This window comes from Portunus trituberculatus, chromosome 18, assembly GCF_017591435.1.
Source record: "Portunus trituberculatus isolate SZX2019 chromosome 18, ASM1759143v1, whole genome shotgun sequence".
NCBI lineage: Eukaryota > Metazoa > Arthropoda > Malacostraca > Decapoda > Portunidae > Portunus > Portunus trituberculatus.
The window spans coordinates 21425659-21444337 of NC_059272.1; the positions used below are offsets into that span (position 1 = coordinate 21425659).

At 42.5% G+C, this 18679-nt stretch overlaps 1 protein-coding gene and 1 long non-coding RNA gene across 5 annotated transcripts; one reads left to right on the forward strand and one right to left on the reverse strand.

Annotated features, from left to right (window-relative positions):
• Positions 1 to 1105: 1105 nt before the first annotated feature.
• LOC123505507 lies at positions 1106 to 6298 on the reverse strand. Its single transcript, XR_006675172.1, has 2 exons — positions 6137 to 6298; positions 1106 to 5166 (listed from the first exon to the last, which is right to left on the reverse strand). It is a non-coding gene; the product is annotated as an uncharacterized LOC123505507 (long non-coding RNA).
• On the forward strand, positions 4970 to 17664 carry LOC123505503 (glutamate [NMDA] receptor subunit 1-like). Of its 4 annotated transcripts, none has more exons than XM_045256848.1 (22): positions 4970 to 5140; positions 5574 to 5696; positions 6151 to 6279; positions 6367 to 6555; positions 6750 to 6850; positions 7717 to 7890; positions 8229 to 8345; positions 8890 to 9067; positions 9260 to 9361; positions 9726 to 9834; positions 10203 to 10337; positions 10555 to 10706; positions 10947 to 11077; positions 11291 to 11385; positions 11701 to 11849; positions 12527 to 12684; positions 13297 to 13469; positions 13580 to 13875; positions 14051 to 14102; positions 14384 to 15986; positions 16119 to 16388; positions 17513 to 17664. In XM_045256848.1, the coding sequence occupies exons 1-20, from the start codon at positions 4970 to 4972 to the stop codon at positions 15106 to 15108; spliced, it is 3459 nt and encodes a 1152-aa protein (XP_045112783.1). In that variant the 3' UTR covers positions 15109 to 15986; positions 16119 to 16388; positions 17513 to 17664. The 4 variants fall into 4 exon arrangements, with proteins under 4 accessions (XP_045112783.1, XP_045112785.1, XP_045112782.1 ...); XM_045256850.1 differs by lacking the exon at positions 17513 to 17664 and having other exon boundaries at positions 14384 to 14913; positions 15308 to 15986; positions 16119 to 17075; XM_045256847.1 differs by lacking the exon at positions 17513 to 17664 and having other exon boundaries at positions 16119 to 17075.
• The last annotated feature ends 1015 nt before the right edge of the window (positions 17665 to 18679 follow it).

The following is an 18679-nucleotide window of genomic DNA, read 5'->3' on the forward strand; positions in this document are numbered from 1 at the left end:
AGCTCCCAGCAAACAATTAGCACACTAGCAATGCTAACTGATGACTGTTTAAGGTTACTGACTGATTGACAATAGTTATCTCAATAATTTCTTCAGCAAGTATCCAGGTTTAATTTTGTACAGTATGCATACATTTTTTATCCCCCCAAAAAACTGGGTCATTGAATAAAAAAATAGTTTTGCTCTTTAAAGTTTTGTCCTACGTATGTATGAGTATGTGCCTATCCATGTGCATGCATGTATTGTGTGTATTGTGTGCTTTAGTACATATTGTAGTTTTTGAACTGATGTATGAACAAGCTGTGTATCAAAATCTAGTCATGTTTGAGGTGTTCAGCTGACCTCAGCTATGTTTGTGCTCAGTTGATTATTTCCTCAGATATAGTTATTTTAATTTGCACAATGATACACACTCAAATTTGATGAAGGATATTGCAACACGAAATTTTTATTTATTTCATTGTTCTTTGTTGTATTGGTACATAAACCCTTCATGTCCAAACTCCAGTTATATAGGCATTCCATTGATTCAAACAACTCATTTAGAAGTTTGTCTGAATATCATTCCTGTCCTGAGTTTATATATCAAAAATACTTACATGAACTGACATGTTAATGTTGTGCAACATTCACAATAGTGAAAATATGTTTTCTTTATTCTCGTTAGAACAATCTAGAATCTAATCTACATTTTGAATTGTTTGGACATGATAGGGGGTTACAATATGTAATCATGGGAAAGCAAACTGTTAGTGAATTGTTGTTGTACAATATTTGTAATTTTAGTATATATATGTTGTGCTTTTACACTGTAAAGTGGATTTTGACCAAGATATTTGCAATTTTGAGGCTTTAGTTTTTAACTAAAACATAAGGTGCTGATGTATAAATACTGGTGTTATAAAAATAGGCAATTATTTTTTAGCAATAATTTTCTTAATTTTTTATTCCAATTGCATTGCATTGTTACATACTAGTACTACTGCTGCACTGTTAAGGGAATGGAGTGTACTTGTATTATGACCGAAGGAACTTGTGAATGTTTCCTGAACAAAGCATTATTACGATAGATAAATGTAATACAGGACATGACGATTCTTAACACATTTTGTAGTGTTTATTTTTTGTTTATTTAAAAGTTTATGTAGTGTTTATTTTTTGTTTATTGAAAAGTTTCACTGTTACTCACTTAAAAGATTTGATTAAGAGGAAAAAGCAATCTGTTGATCTATTTATAATGATTCTTAGAAAGCCTTTAATTTGCTACTTCAGCTGCACTACTTCAGAGGGCATGGCCACTGGTTCAAGACATTCACAAGCTCTGTTGCTGTGGAACACTTCTATACACAAAAATACATCTTTAATCATGATTTCTCTAGATGACTGAAAAGTAATTAGTACCAACCATGGCAAACATCAGAAGGATAAACAATTCACAAGGTCTTAAAGTTATGACTTCAGGTTAATTACAATATGTATTAGTCACTGAATCCAGATACTCTAAAGAGTTATTTCTATTATGCAAAGTGTGTATGAGGATTAATACACCATCACATCCTTCAGTGGTACTTGACCATGAGTATTTCAAGGATAAATACATTAATGAGGTGTACAACATGCCTGATGCAACTTTATTCTATTTCTAACAAGTATGTATGTGATGAATGCAACATGGTTTGGGAAACTTGACTTCTGATTCACTGCATAATTTTCTTCTTCTGTAACACACTTTGCATTCTGTTTTGAATAAAAATATGATGACTGGCCAACATATTTATCAAATCAGTAACACTGTTTCAAGGTCTTTCATCACAAACTCTATATGTACTTTTCTGGCTTACATTTAGCTTTGTTTTATATTTATATCACTGCCTATGATAATTATAGAGATATACTGCCAATGATGATTACCTCATTTTAGATTTTCATCATCACAATTTTTATGGTAGCATAATTTCACATTGTAAATGTGATCATTAAGTACAATCAAACTCCTAGTGTGCTAAAAGCAACTAACTAATATAATTAATCAATTAACAGTGCCTAATATTTATTGGTGTAGTAGGTACAGACTGTTGACTACAGTATATCTGTTCATTATGACATGGTGCTGTAGCCTACTGCCACACCTGCTGCCCAGTGGCTACAAGTAATGTCATCCACAATGAAATAAAGTGAAAAGTGAGAGAGTAACAAAGTGTTCCCTATGATGCATTGACAAGCCGACACATATGGCATTATAGTCGACATGTAGGCCGCTGATTTCTAATTCAGTGTACAGAGCAGTGTGCCTACAAGTTACTTCAGTAATGTGCTTACATTCTTCTCCTGCTTTCTTTGGGATTACCATCACAAGGAGACAAATAAAATCATGTAATATAGTTTTTACTTTATTTTATGAAAATAATTCACAAACTAGTTTGTCATTTAAAAGAATAATGATAGATGAAGAATTACTTTCCTTTTTAATTTGTTGATTTATAATATAGAATATAAAAAAGTCATTGGATTGCAGTGTTTGGTTGGTGTATGTATAACGTTCCCTTAAGTGTTCCTTAGTGACAAGATGTCCTTATGTGATTCTTGTATACAGATGATGTCCCAATATGTGGTACAGTATTTAGTAGAGGTGTTACCAAGGAAGGCATATCATGGTCTTCCTTGGTCAGTACTGTGTGGCTTATCCAGATAATCCAAGAACCTGTGGTGTGTGACTGCTTGAATGAAATAGTCTCATTTACTAAAATGTAAGCCTAAGTATTTTCACAATTTGCACACATTGTAATAAAGTAAGATAAACTTTGTTTTATTTTCATTTGTTCTGTCTAAGAAATTTACATCAATTAGCAGAAAATATAAATCAACACACACACACACACACACACACACACACAAGCAGCGTAATACTATTAAAAAAGACTGAAATTTGAAACAATTTACAGATTCCGAAAGGCTTAATGGATGATCAAGACCACAAATTGAATACTCTCAGCTTCACTGGTATAGGATGAAGCTCGAACTCTACCTACATGTAAAGTTTTGAAACGGAGTTTCAACGCCTGCTTTACGTTTGTTTGATATGCATTGCGTGTGATCCCAACACGGTAATTGTTTAGGTTATGCAATGTTATAAATACTTTGGTAAGCATGTTTGCAGCACGCGGTACATAGTTTACACGCTAGTTACTAAGGATGAAAGAATATCCGTCTCTCACCCTTGACTATAACAACTATGTATGACCACCAAACAAAAACTCCCACATACGTATTGTGCAATGAATATTCATTACCATGTGTACAAAATTTTTCTCATCCATGAAGAACCACTATTGGTGAATAACTTTTTTCACCGCGAAAATGAAAGTGCAGAAACTAGAATTTTACCCAAAGGAAAGTTGTTCAAACAAAAGGAAACGTACCTCAGTCTCGAAGAGAAGGTCCAGCCCCTTCCTTACTGTCATACAACTCATTCGCAGTGCCGACGCCTTAGAGGGAATTTGTGTACCACCACGACTCGTGCTCTGTAACGCTGTGACATATGGGGCACGTTACACTCAGAACAACAATGAAGTAATATTTATGGAATTTCACTAGGGAGTGTTACTAAGTCTATACCGATATTCTTTCAAAATCATAGCAGCTACACAGATCACAAGCGAGAGTGGAACCTGACTGTGTCCGCGATCCTTCCTAGTCCCTCATGAAGGGATGCAATTGAAAGATTATCTTTGCTGTGACGCACTTCAAGATTCAGTTTCCAAATCCTTGCTCGAACAAAGCAACACCAAAGATCGAAGCATGACTCGGGAAGACAAAAGTATCCATACATCAGAAAACTGATTATACTTGCACATACAAATATGACTAGGGGAGGAAAAAAAAAAAAAAAACTGACTAGAAATAGCTATACAAACAACTATCTCCAAAACGACTGAATGGCTGTGGAAAATTAACATGGCAGATTTTGGGCCGCGTAAAACCTAAATTACCAATTTTGCGATGTATTACGGTGATTGTATAAAATATAGATATTATCTTTCAATGGACTAAATACTTGAAGAATAAGCTGGAGAAAAGAATGTCTGGCCAACCTCCGTTGAAACAATGTGGAATGAGAGAGCTGCGACGTCATTCCATTGACTGTATTAGACAGAGCTTCCCGCAGTGTATTAGGTATTGGAAAAAAGCTTTTTCGAGCTTCGTATACTTTCTAGAGTGCTGTTCAATGAAATAGACACGGACATGTTTGGTGGTGGCGGCGTAGAGGCGTGTTCTCCGGTAGTTAAACCACCACCATATGCACTCATTCTGCAGGGGTTTATAGAGGCAGGGATTTGGCGACGGAAGCAGAGATGATACATGGGAGGGAATGGCGAGTGGCGGATGGGGTGGCACTAGTAGTAGTGGGGAAGTGTGGGGAGGGGAAGAATACCGGCCCTTGGCACGCTGCCCTGACGCCTTAGCAGGGCACGTCGTGTAGCCACTTACAGTGCTACCAGTGCTCCATGTGACAGTGTTCAGTGCCGAGTGATGCTCCGTTGGTGTTAAAGAGACGCGGAGAAGTGATGGTGAGTGGTGCTCCTGCCCGCTGTGTGTGGAGAGTAGGGCACTTGAGGTTCAGCGTGTTGATTGATCAGGTATCGGCACAATGCATACCGCGAAACTGCAAACTACTCATCTTATTGTAAAAGAGAAAAGGAGGAAAAAATATATTTCAACGGGATTTCCCAAAGCTGTGCCGGATCTTCACGGAAAAAAAAAAAATGTCCTGAAAGTGAATGAGTGAAAAATTAAAAACTTCGTTCCTTCGCAAGATTAGAACACCAGTCAATATTCGGCTTGCTAGTTTTTTGCACAATTAATGATGTAAGTTACATTGTCTAACAAACTGAAAGTCTGAAAGTTATAATCATTATCAATATAACTAACAGTTCACGGTGTAGGTGGTAACACTGGCACGTTGGCAATAATGCCCCGTTGGTGCGACAGGTGGTGGTGGGTGGTGTGGGTGGCGAGTGTGGCGGCAGGGGCAGAGAGTGGTGGTGGTGCTCAGGGGTCGCTTCCCCCCTCCAGGAGGTTCAACATCGGGGGAGTGCTTCACGACAACGACACGGAGCTCCACTTCACAAATGCACTCAAGGTCAGTTGAACAGGGAGACATATGTGCTAAAATTGCGTTGGGTGAGGTTACAAATATACAACATTAATTAATAGGTTGTCAATACATTGCAATATACATTTACTCGTATTTTTTTTTTTTTTTTTGTGTACGCCCATTGTACGTGGAAAACAAATTTAGTCCGTAGAAGCAGCGGAAAAATACAAATATAAGTAGTAGCAGGTAACCAAAAATATGTGATAGCATTAATTGTCTAGTTGCGATTATTTAGCTATTAATAACTGTTCTGTAGTGTGCATGGACACTTAGGATTAATGTTTTGTAGTATATAGTTGCATTATACAAACGTGTTACAAGAGGGATTTTTAGATTGCTCTCCAGCTGTAGGAGCGTTGACTTTACCCATAGTGAACGCTCCTATCTCAGCCAATGACGCACCTCTACCACCCATCAGAAGATCAACTTCGACGGCATCTCCGTGGCTGACCAGACAACGCTGTACGACGTGACGTTAGTGCACCGCGGCAACCCTATCGCGGCAGCCCTGCACGTGTGTCAGACGGTGATCGCCCAGGCGGTGAGTGCCACAATGACACCTGACATACTACCACTATTGATGCGCCCACTTCTTACTATTAATGAGAGCTCTCTTACTGGTACGGCATTATTAACGAGAGCCTCTTTAATGTGGCTACCTTGTACCGAGAATTTACTGTTCACAAGAACTTCCTCATTACTGTTCACAAGAACTTCCTCATTTAATACGTAATATTTTAACAAGAACTTCCTTAGTAATGTCTTCCATTAACAGGAGTGTTCCTATTGACATATCCATTGTTAATAGAAGCAAAAGGCCAGCAGGATTAGAAGTGACCATTGATATACTTTGTTCTTTTAAACTTAATGAAGATTTAATGTATTATTTCAAGAAGACAAACCGCCTCAAAATGTACGAAGACCAGCCATCACCAGCACCAGCACCAGCACCAAATCAAAGCAAGGCGTGTTGAGTTGTACCTTGTTCTCCTCAGGTGTTCGCTGTGGTTGTGGCGAGTTCTTCTTACGACTCAGTGACGACAGCTTCGGTCTCCTACACCTGCGGCTTCTACCACATCCCAGTCATCTGCACTCACTCTAGGGACTACATCTTCTCTGACAAGGTGAGTGGGAATGAGTGGTCGTCTCTCTCTCTCTCTCTCTCTCTCTCTCTCTCTCTCTCTCTCTCTGAACATCCCTCAATCACACAGAACATCCACGTGTCTCTGCTACGCACGGTGCCGCCGTACAGTCACCAGGCGGACGTGTGGGTGAGGCTGCTGAAGCTGCTCGGGTACAGGCAGGTCATCGTGCTACACTCGGCAGACACAGACGGCCGCGCCCTCCTCGCCCGCTTCCAGTCCGCCGCCAGACACAGCGACAACGAGAAGGGAGTCAAGGTGAGGAATATGATGTAATTAGTGTAGCAAAGAGCATATGCAATACAACGGCATTTTATATAGATTCAAACATTTATCTTCATACGAATCATAAGAAGACCGTGCATGGAGATATGCGCTTTATGTACTTGCGTAAGAGTTTAAATTCACCATTCATGATGCTCAAGCACTAATATCGATTGTTTGTTTCGTAGGTGGTAACTGTGATGGAGTTTGCTCCCGGCCAAGAGTCCTTCGTGAGGGAACTGACCACCATCCGCGAGGAGCTGGTGAAGGTCGTCCTGGTGCACGCCAGGTGAGGGGCCAGGGGCTGCACGCTGCCTTGGCTGTCCTTACGTGCACGTTTGCTTGAAGGACTGAAATTCTTCATTATTCATTTAACTTCTTCACATCTGGGACCGCATTTTCAAAACTTATCTAATCTATTATGGAAGTTGTTTTCCTGCCTCCATGGTTTGTTACGTTCACCGGTTAAATGGGTAAGATTGGCATCGGGGAGCCGGTGAAGAATAAAAAAAACTGCAGGTTCAACTGGTGAGGATATGCAAAGGGGACACTTAAAAAGCTATTTAATAACCCAATAACAAAACACACATGAAACTGACATACACATACATATGACAAATAAATATAACAATAAAGAACCCAACTTAACAATACCTAACAATAATACTAATCCTATATGGAGGCAATGTGAAAAAACGGGACGAGGGGAAGTGATACTTATGAGGAGTCGCAGTAGTGAAGTGCTGGATGATGCAGATCCCACGGTATTCCAAGAGGTGTTGCGTTCACTGGTTGAGGCCTTGACCTCGACTGCCTTCCAAAAAATCAAGGAGCTCGCTTAACACTTCCGCTTGAGTCGAATGGGGCCGCGTGAATCCTACTTCGGGACAGGAGCGGGGCTTCATGAGACGGTGACGTGGAGGGGAGGTGGAGAGGTGGCGAACGAGGTAGCAAGCGGAGGAGGTGATGGTAGTGGAGTATGTTACGGGCGGGCCGTAACAGGTTGTAGCGTTCGTTCAAATAAGGACTCTGTGTCATCAGTTAGAAAACCTTTGAAAATACGCAGTCCTTCATGAGAAGAGCAAATCATTGCAAAACAGTTGCCCCTACAGTCTGTGATGTGAAATGTAAATAATAGTCATAATATTTTAACAGCGAAGAGGACGCGGAGATAATTTTCCACGACGCCAGCTATCTCAACATGACGAACGAAAACTATGTGTGGCTGGTGACCGAGCAAGCCTTGCACGCCCGCTTTGTCCCTGCTGGTGCCCTGGGCCTGCAACTCAAGTACGCCGACGATTACAACGCCCACATTACCGACAGTTTGTAAGTGGCTTGGTGGCGCTGCACCTAAAGTACTGCTACGTAATGGGGCTTGTCATTTTGGATAGGATCTTAAATGATGGGGTGCCTTATATTGACATTTGACAGACTGGTATAAACTATTAGGTTTTTTAATGTAATTTTCATGATTTTAGTAAGAGTTTAAGAAAGATTTTGTATCATTGACGTGGAAAAAATTACCCATGATAGCATAACATAACATCTCTGGCATCTGAAAACAGTTCTTGTTATTGTCGAAAACATTTCAAATCACGAGCTTTTGTTTTCCCTCGGTGTATTTTTGTCTTGACTTACGCAATCCTTTGTTTCTCCTACGGCAGGCGAGTGGTTGCCCTGGCGCTGCGTCGTCTTCACGAAGCACACGAGGTCATCCCAAAGCCTCCAATCAGCTGTGACGACTGGAACGGCTGGGACGAGACCGGCCGTGAGCTGTTCAGGTATAGTGGTCAATAGTGGTAGTCAGGGGTCACGTTTAAACAAGCCACTGCTCTATTGCTACTACTTAAAACAGGCGTTAGTGGAGTTACTGGTACTTTGAAGGATCTAATTTAGGAGTCTGGAGATAATCTAACAAGTATTTTACATCATCAATGGGAAAATGCAAATGAAAACTAGACTTAGTCTCTGTGGCTTTCAAGACTATTGATGGGAGCCCAAAGCGCTTCGAAATGTCTCCTTGGAGTGGAGGAAGAAGAATCGTCGTTTTATATTGGTTACTTTTAATATTTACCTAATCTCACCGCGAGGCGCCATATGACTCAGTGTAGCGGCACAAGAAGTCAGTCAGTTGGTCACTCTTACTTAGAACTCTGCCACTTTCAACAACGTACAATCACTCATGAACTTTACTGGTAACAATGTTTTGAATCACTCCATCAACCAACGCAGAACCTTTGAAAAGAACGGGGCAAGTTGACGATGACGACAACAGACTATCAAACACCACATGTAAAATCAATACTGTGCTTCCTTTCCCTTCAGCCTGATACGGGGGCAGGTACTGACGGACGGACAGACGGGGAAGGTCGCGTTTGATGAGCACGGGGATCGAACCCACGCCGAGTACTCCGTAGTGAACGTGCAGGAACGACGCCCGCTGCAGCAGGACTACCCCGTCTACAGGATGCCAGAGGTCGTAGGAGAGTTTCTTTACGATGTGGTAAGGGCGGTGAAGGATGCGGAGAAGGGGGAGTGAGGGATTGGAAAGGAAAAAGGACAAATTGGAAACAGATGTTATTTACTATTGTTTTATCATTATCCATTTATTTATTTATGTGTTTATTTATTCATTTATATGATTTGATTTATTGTTTGTTTATTCATTTATTTCTGTATGTGTGTGTGTCGGCAGGCGAGCGACGAGATGGTAATGCAGCTCAACAAGTCCAGTATCAGGTGGGCGGGAGGACTGACCGAGGCACCGCCCGGTTACTTCCTTCCTAAACATCTTAAGGTACTGCTGTACTACTGCTACATAAGAACCTACCATAACTTCTACTACAACAGCAAATTGTGAAGTGAAAAAAAAGATATTTATTCTCTCTCTCTCTCTCTCTCTCTCTCTCTCTGTCTCATATGCCCCTGGGGAGGTTATTTGGGGTTTTCAGAATGTTTTCATGGCTTTAAGAATAGTTTAACCAACATTATCAATAGAAAAAAACATATAATAAACAAATAAGAGAGAGAGAAAGAGAGAGAGAGAGAGAGAGAGAGAGAGAGAGAGAGAGAGAGAGAGAGAGAGAAGAAAACAACTAGTTATCCTTGTAGCTACTAAAAATATCCCAAAGAAAAAAAAAGTGTTAGTGAAAATTCCACAGGTGCTCACCATCCGAGAGACGCCGTTCGTGTACGCCGAGGCAGTGAAGGACGAGGCGCAGTGCTCCCTCCAAGACGAGGTGTTCTGCCCCATGCTCACAGGGAAGGAAGGCAAGTATACAGTGCTCTTGTTTGTACACTTCTTCCCACGATACTGAAAACATAACAGTGATTGAATGCGGTTGTTGTCCAGATAAGGTTACGGGACAATGAGTTCTGTGGTTTTTGCAGGCTCATTATTCTTGTCTTTACCTCTTTCAGTACTAGGACGCATTTTTATCATGAGTTTTGGGTGTAATTAGACGATTTTATTTACATTGTGAAGGGTTTATTGAGGTCAGAAGATTAATGGCCAGTCTTCACTATTTTAATCCCCATACATATTTCTGAAGCTGCATAAAATCTCCAAATGGTAAGCAGAATAAATATGAAAGCGTGTCATGATAGTGAAAGGGTTAATTTGTGTCATCCCTTCACAGGAGAGACGCTTCCCATGTGCTGCTGGGGTTTCTGCATCGACTTGCTCCTGACCCTGGCTGAGAAGAACGCCTTCAGCTTCAGCCTATTCTTAGCCCCTGATGGCCAGTACGGGGATCTGGTGGAGGGGCCTGACGGTGAGCGCGAAGCAACATAACACAGAACAATCATGACTTAGCCTCTTCTTGTCATTATCTCATTCTAATTCGTTCTTTTCTCATTCTTACTATTTTCAATTTGTTTCCGCTCACTGCAACTCTCTTTTTTCATCAGTTCTCAATCTTTCAAGCCGTTTTCAGATTTTTTTCCCTTTTTCCATTTTCTTATTTATTTATCTATTTATTTTATCTTCAGGAAGGAACTGGACGGGTATGATTGGGCACCTGGCTGGGGACGGGGATGCGGACATGGCCGTGGCGCCCCTCACCATCAACCCGCAGCGCTCCCAGGATATCCATCTCACCAAGCCCTTCAAGTACCAGGGCATCACCATCCTCGTCAAGCGGGTGGGTACCTCCTTCACACCGTTCTTGTCAGTCTGCAGGCTCTTCTCAGCCTTTCATTTAGTTTTTTTTTTTTTTTTCCTCTCATTTCTTTATCTATCTATTCTTTTTTCATCCATTTCCTTCCCTTTTTTTACCTACCATTTCCATCTTTTTCTTTTCAATTTTGCATTTCATTACTCTCATCATCCTTTTGTCAAGTATCAGTTAAGTACATCATCCTCTTTTGGTTTCGTTCTCCAGGCCTCCATCGTACCTGCGTTGGTCTCCATCCTGCAGCCTTTCCGAGGGACGTTGTGGCTGCTGCTGATGGCCACCGTGCATGTCATTGCTGTCCTCATCTGGCTCCTGGACCGCCTCAGCCCCGTGTACAGGTGAGAGAAGATGAGAGTGACTGAATGACTGATTGATTGAGAAGAGTTGTGGATACACAGCTAAAAAGTAGTAGAAAAGTGAGAAATTATGAAAAAATAGAGAGAGAGAGAGAGAGAGAGAGAGAGAGAGAGAGAGAGAGAGAGAGAGAGAGAGAGAGAAAGTCAATAATCAGTCAATCAATCGGTCTCATCCCCACCTCAATTTCCTTCCAGCGAGGATAAGGAAGAGGACGGGAGTGAGTCCATGGCCATCTCGGAGTCCTTCTGGTTCTCGTGGTCTGTCATCCTCAACAGCGGCCTCTCGGAAGGTGGGTGGCCTTCTCCTTTCCCTTCAGTGGTATTTCTTTTCTTCAGTGGACCTTTTTTTCAGTTATCTTTAATGTCTCGGTGTGTTTTCTTTCGCTGTGTCTATCTGTTTTCTCTATTTGCTTTTTTTTTTTTTTTTTTAGCCAATTTCATATCTTGGCTGGACTCGTCTCTGCCCTCTGCCTCAGAATTATCTTTTTAGGAACGATCACTCACAATGAACCTTTTCCCAACTTTTTATTGTCCATGGCCAGAGAGAGAGAGAGAGAGAGAGAGAGAGAGAGAGAGAGAGAGAGAGATCTATATAAATACTCTAGGGACGCCGCGTGGCCTAAGCGGAAGGGTCCTTGGCATCATCTGGAGCGGCTTCACAATGATCATGGTAGCCTCCTACACGGCCAACCTGGCGGCCTTCCTGGTGCTGGACACGCCCGAGACACCCATCTCAGGCATCAACGACCCCAGGGTGAGAGAGAGAGAGAGAGAGAGAGAGAGAGAGAGAGAGAGAGAGAGAGAGAGAGAGAGAGAGAGAGAGAGAGAGAGAGATGAATGAATGAACAAATGCACGCTGCAATCCATATCAGATAAACAAAATCTGGTTTATAATCTATAGTAGTTAATTTTTCTTCATGTGTATTTATGCATTTGTTAGTTATTAAGTGGATATGTTAATTCCAGCAGCGTATTTTAACTTCTGGTAGCTAATTCATGCATTATTTTCCATGTTCTTAATGCTCAGGCGCTAAGAAATTAATTGATCCATCAGTGAATTCATCTATCAATGTCAATCGATCTTCCAATAGGCTATTCACTCACTCTGTTAACAAATCAGTGAACTATTTGGTCAGTCAGTTATTGTACCCATAATGTAACCGTTCAGTCATTTAGTTAACCAATCTACCACTAATCTTACCGGTAAATCAATCATTCCATCACTCGAACATGCATCCAGCCAATCAGTCATTCAACCAGTCAAACGTTCAACAAATTAAACATTCAACCTACCACTATTAGTTTATATTATGTCAATTTCTTACCTCACCCATCTAAGTACCGGACCCAACGTTGCTAAATTTAACTTCGCTGATTGGACGCCACCTTAACTCCTCTGTAATACGTGACGCTCTTTGCTCCGCCTCGCAGCTTCGGAACCCCGTGGAGAATTTTAGCTTTGCCACGGTGCGCGGGTCGGCAGTGGACATGTTCTTCCGCCGCAAGACTGAGTGGGCAAACATGTACCGCGTGATGGAGGCGCACGACTACCGCACTGTAGATGAAGCAGTGCAGGCAGTGCGCGACGGGTGAGTGGCGCTAGTGTTGTGTGTCCAGTGCGAAATAGCGAGGAAAGAGGGAGAAAGGATGGGTGAATAACAATAAAGAAGAAAGGAAGGGATGAAGGAAGGGATAAGTAGTATTTCGTCTTTCTTTGTGGAAATGGAAAGTAGCGAAGAAGGAAAAGGGTAAAAGAAGGAATGTTAGTATTTGATCGTACGTCTATATAGGATGATATAGGAATTGGAAAAGGAAAGAAAGGAAGGCATAAGAAAAGTTACCAATTAGGATTATTTGTTTCCAAATATTTAACTATTTTTAATGTATTTTTTCTATTGATCAACTATTAATATATTCATTCATTTATCTATTAATTTTTTGTGTAAGAAAGGGAAAGGAGGAAGAATTAGGCAAAGCAAGCTGCTCATGAGTAACAGTAAAGGATTAAGTTCCTATAACATTTTACTTTAGTTGATTCTTTGATTGTTACATGAAGAGAGTGATAGTGTGTGCTAGAGTGTGTTAGCTTGCTACGTTCCCTGATTGTTACTCGTGCGTAAAGCTAGTGTGAGTTATGAGTACGTCCTCAAATGGTGCTTACTTGTGCCATACTCTCGTATCTGTCTCGTAATGTACTACAGACGGCTCCAGGCGTTCATCTGGGAGAGCTCGAGGCTGGAATATGAGGCGTCCATGGACTGCAACCTGGTTACGGTTGGAGAGCTGTTTGGGCGCTCCGGGTATGGCATTGGTCTGAAGAAGGAATCCCCGTGGTCAGAGAAGATCACGCTGGACATCCTGGACCTTCATGAGAGTAAGGCTCCACAGCAGTAAAAATTTGCAAACAACCTGTTAAAAATAGACGGAACAAAACACCTGACAAAACGGTCTCTCTAGAAAGCAATGCAACAATATTTTCTGCAGGAGGATACATGGAGGACCTGGACAAGAAGTGGATATGGAATGAGGGAGAGTCTTGTAATGTGAGCGACCAGGAGTTCTCTAAGCGCCTGGGACTCAAGAACCTGGAGGGCATCTTCATCTTGGTGGCCGGCGGCGTGCTTAGTGGCATCCCACTCATCGTGATGGAGCTGATCTACTACCGCTGCAAGAGGCGCTACGAAGCGGCCAAGAGTGATGGGAGCAGCCAGCAGCACCAGAGGGGCAGTAACTCCCAGGTCAGCAAGGACAGGGAGGGACGAGAATGTTGCGACAGCGAGGTAATGTTCAGATTAAGATTTGTTTCACTGTGTGTTTCACTGTCGTGCAGGGAACAGTATGATGAAGGTTCTTGAGTACGGAGCTGTGAACTCATTGCTTATAGTATTGAATGATGTAATGCATCATATCCCTTGATAGATTGATATAAATTTTCGAATGTATTTCTTTCCACAGGGAGACGACAATTTGAGAAATCCTTTACTTACAAAGAAAACAACTGCAGTAGGTAAGGATTGAGAAAAAAAAAAAAAATAAATAAAATAAAATAAATAAATAAATAAATAAATAAATAAATAAATAAATAAATAAATAAATAATATATATATATATATATATATATATATATATATATATATATATATATATATATATATATATATATATATATATATATATATATATATATATATATATATATATATATATATCATATGGTCATGAAATGTAGAATATTGTATGAAAGGACTGGTCATAATATAACGTATAAATATTAATACTTCCCCGCAGAGAATAATCTCGCTGCTAAGCCCCACAGCAGCCCTGGGCGCGGCGCCACACTGGCAAACTATGTTGCGGACGGTAGCATTGAGCGGCACCGCTACCCGCACCTCCACGCCCACCTGGGGAACAGCGAGGAGGTGCTACAGGAGGTAGAGGAGCGACTCCTGGCCAGCCCACACATCCCTGAGGAGTGGTGGATCCTCGCGCCGCCTACCTGTCCCCACTACCGCGACGGACCTGAGCTCTGCCACGCCCCCTGTCCCACCCCCTGTCCCGCCGCCTGTCCCGCTCCATGCCCTGCTGACTACGATGGCCCGGTCTGTTTGGACCCTCGATGTGCAGAGAACCCGGCTGACAGCGGTACTGAAGACTGTACACAGTTCCACGTGGACGTTGACCTGCACGTAGCAGAGGCGGGAGTGGAGGAGGCGGGCGAGGCGTGTGTGTTTGGAGGGTGCGAGTGTAATTCCTCGGGCACCGCCACAGAGACGCCAGCAGCAGCAGAAGGCAGCAATATGTCACGTCCTCCTCACAAGGTGCCATTGGAGAACTTGCCTGATGTTGTGGATAACTGCAGTGAGCGGGAGGAGTGTGTGGATGGGGTGGTGAGGGTGGAGGGAGTGGAAGGGGGTGAGGTGCCGGCGGGTGGAGCGGGCGGTAGTCGTGGCGGCCTTGATGACCAGCGAGTGAATGGGGGGCCGAAAAGAAAGAGGCGCACAATCTATGTGTAGTAGGGTGACTCGCCACCTCTAGTGTGCTTGTAGTAGTGAAAGGCGCGATGCTTAGCTTGGCTTTATGATTAGGAATATAAACTGGTTTTGTGGAATGTATTTTGATATAATAGAAGGAAACATGCCTTTTAATTAATGACTAATTTGATAGGATATGGAGTACGAAGTGAATACAATGACTGTCTGGTGCTTCTTTCAGGTTTCTTTAACTACACCAGGAGAACGAGAACAATAGAAGTTGAGGCGCTTGTTTAACCCACACTGAGCTGCTTCACCGCCTGCCCCTCAAGACTTATCAATCTTAACAAACTACACATACGTTAAGTTGGTTGAAGCTTCTGTCCTTATGATTTCACTCTTCCATCTTTCTTAAGCCAATACCTTTAATATCTGTGCTTCTTGACATGGCTGCTTGCATTTTACCCAGCTTTTGAAGAACATCTAGAACACTGGAAAGTGGCAGGCACCAGCTAGCTATCTTTGAGCAGTTATTGATGAGGTAACGAAGCTTATGTGTTCATGCAGTGTCTGTGTATTTGCTGCTCTGTGTATAGATAAGAAACCATCCAACTGAAGATACGTGTATGGAAAGTGCTTAGTGTTCACCGCTTTTGTATTGGTTGGGTGACGTGTGATGCTGCCGCTGTGTTGTTCGATATATTGTTTCGCGTTGTAGAGAGTTAAGTCTTTGCAAGCGAGGAAGAGGATGATATACTGGGACGCCGGTGTGTGTGTGTGTACGTGGTCCTTCCAGCTAAATTCAAGTAGTCCTCCTTGAACGTCAGTCCATCCATCGCCATCCATATACTACAGTACACTTATGTCCAAGTGGTTGTCTTATCTCCTGGAGGTGGTGGCGGAGAGTGAACAGGCAGAAGGTAAGGAGAGTTGTGTTCTTAGATGATTGCATTCACTACCAGAAATGTGCCGTAAATACGATGTAATCTTTAACACACTAGTGATATTGAGTTCTTAGTTAATGGTTTCATTCCTATTTCATGTATATTCAGAGTGACGGGTGCAGATCAAGACGGAATGAAGTGTCGACAGAGAATTAGTGCTGAATCGGGAGCGACAGAGAGCAGCAATGTTCCAGGAAAGACCACACTACCAGCTACACACCATCAGATCTTCGCTTCTTCATAACGCCGAGTACTAAAGACTGCTGTACAAGTCGAGAGATTTCTCTGAATGAAGGTGGAGTTTTAAAGAACAGTGAACGCATTGCCAATGAGAAAAGGAGGATCTGTAAAGTGATTAAAAAGACAGAGTACTAGAAGGTATGTATAATTTGCGTGCCACCAGTCCTTATCAGAATACAATTGTCGAGCTTAGAAGTACCAGGTACCGAAGTGCCTGTCATGTGACGTCGGCGACCATGGAACGCCATCCTCCTCTATTTTCAACCAATCTAACCAGATCCACAATTGTCCAGCCATCACCGACGTGTTCCAGCAATGTGTCCATAAACTTGACTCTGTCTTCCTCTTGCTCTGGTTCCTTCTACTCTCCCCAACAAGCATTCTCTCTCCAGTCCATGTCCTCTCAGTATATGGCCTACAAGATTTAGCTGTCTCCTGATACTATTCACCAGTGTTCTTTCCATTTCTGCTCTTCTCAATACTTCTTCATTAGTGATCCGCGCAGTCCAAGGGATTCTCAGCATTCTTCGTATGAACCACATTTCTACTGCTTTTAACCTTTTGATCATGTTCTTTATTGTCCATGTCTCACAGCCATACGTTAATGTGGACCATACATAGCACTTGAGTATACGTTGTCTTAGAGTTATATTCATGCTAATATTGGTCAATATCTTTCTTAAGTGTCTGAAAGTTGTTTTTGCTATTCCAATTCTTTTTATTTAATTTTCACAATTTGCCTTTTCTGTGATAGTACTTCCTAGATATTTAAAAATGTCTAGTTGTTTGATTATTTGTCCCTGGTTTATAAATTTGAATTCGCAATCTCTCATTTCTTTTTGTTATTCCCATCAGCTTAGAGACTGCAGCCTAATCTCTCAAAGCGTAGTGTAGTAAAAACAAGCAATGAAAGAAATCGGAAAGGACAAGAGAGAGAGAGAGAGAGAGAGAGAGAGAGAGAGAGAGAGAGAGAGAGAGAGAGAGTGGGGGGGGGGAAGCAGGGAGAACAGAGTAGGGAAGTATGGAATATGAGCAGGTTAAGGGGATTGGAGAGGCTTGAGCGAGTGGGTGCGGGAGTAACGAACTGTGTCTTGCTAGGGTGGGGAGGTGGGGATCACACTACAACTTTCCTTCACTTCTATGTTTATCTACAAATATTCGCCTAGCAGACATACTTCAACATAAGCAGAGAAGGGACAGCAGTGTGGTTATTCAGAGGTAGAGTTGGCAGTTCTGTAAATACAAGGGACTTATTTATGCAGGACTTGTTGGAAACCACAGAGGGAAATCCATCCTAGATCCAGTTGGTCAGGACGAGTCGGGAGCAGCAGTGTCACTCGAGCTCTCTGCGGCCTCAGCCCTGCCCGCCCCGACACTTGCCTCTCTATAATCAGCACTGCCAGTACTATCTCGAGTTATGCGGTGTATCGTGTGCATGGAGACTTTACTGTTATTACTTCTGTTGCTGAATGCAGGCAAGTGTGTGTGTGTGTACTAAAATCTTTTCCAAAATATGATTTAAAAGCTGATATGTAATAGTCTGCGTCACAGCAGACATGTAGCTGTACATTTTGTAAGGATTTGTAAGCTTATCTGCAGGACTTTATTTCAAGCTCAAATTAATTAGTCGAATTATAATGAGATGTCAAAGCATTTGAGAATATGGCTTCTAGAGTAGAAGTCTTACTTAAATATCTAAGACTCTCTATGTAACAATTATTAATCAGAATATGATCCAAAATTAGTGAAAAAAATAATGAATAAAATAACGGTACTTAACTGCGTTCCCTGCCGGCAGGCGGCGAGAGCGTGGTGGTGCAACAGGTAGGTACGCACGAGCCAGCCGTGACTGGACGCACGTTGCAGCTGGAGTGCCAGTGGTCGCAGGGCAGCGGGCCGCCTCTCTACATGGTGCAGTGGTGCAAGGACGGCGACATGTTTTTCAGGGTGACTCTGGTGCCAGAGCATCGCAAAGTAGCGTTCCCTGCGCCGGGCGTCCAGGTGGTGGTAAGGCGACCCTGTTGTTTATCATCAATTTAATCATGTGTGTGTGTGTGTGTGTGTGTGTGTGTGTGTGTGTGTATATGTAATTCACTACGGTCGTCTGCTGGTCACACAGCCAGTCTTCCCCATTACGGAGCGAGCTCAGAGCTCATAGACCGATCTTCGGTTAGGACTGAGACCACAACACTCCACACACCGGGAAAGCGAGGCCACAACCCCTCGAGTTACATCCCGTACCTAGTTACTGCTAGGTGAACAGGGGCTACACATTAAGAGGCTTGCCCATTTGCCTCACCGCCCCCGGGACTCGAACCCAGGCCCACTCGATTGTGAGTCGAGCGTGCTAACCACTACACTACGCGGTGTGTATGTGTGTGTGTGTGTGTGTGTGTGTGTGTGTGTGTGTGTGTGTGTGTGTGTGTAAT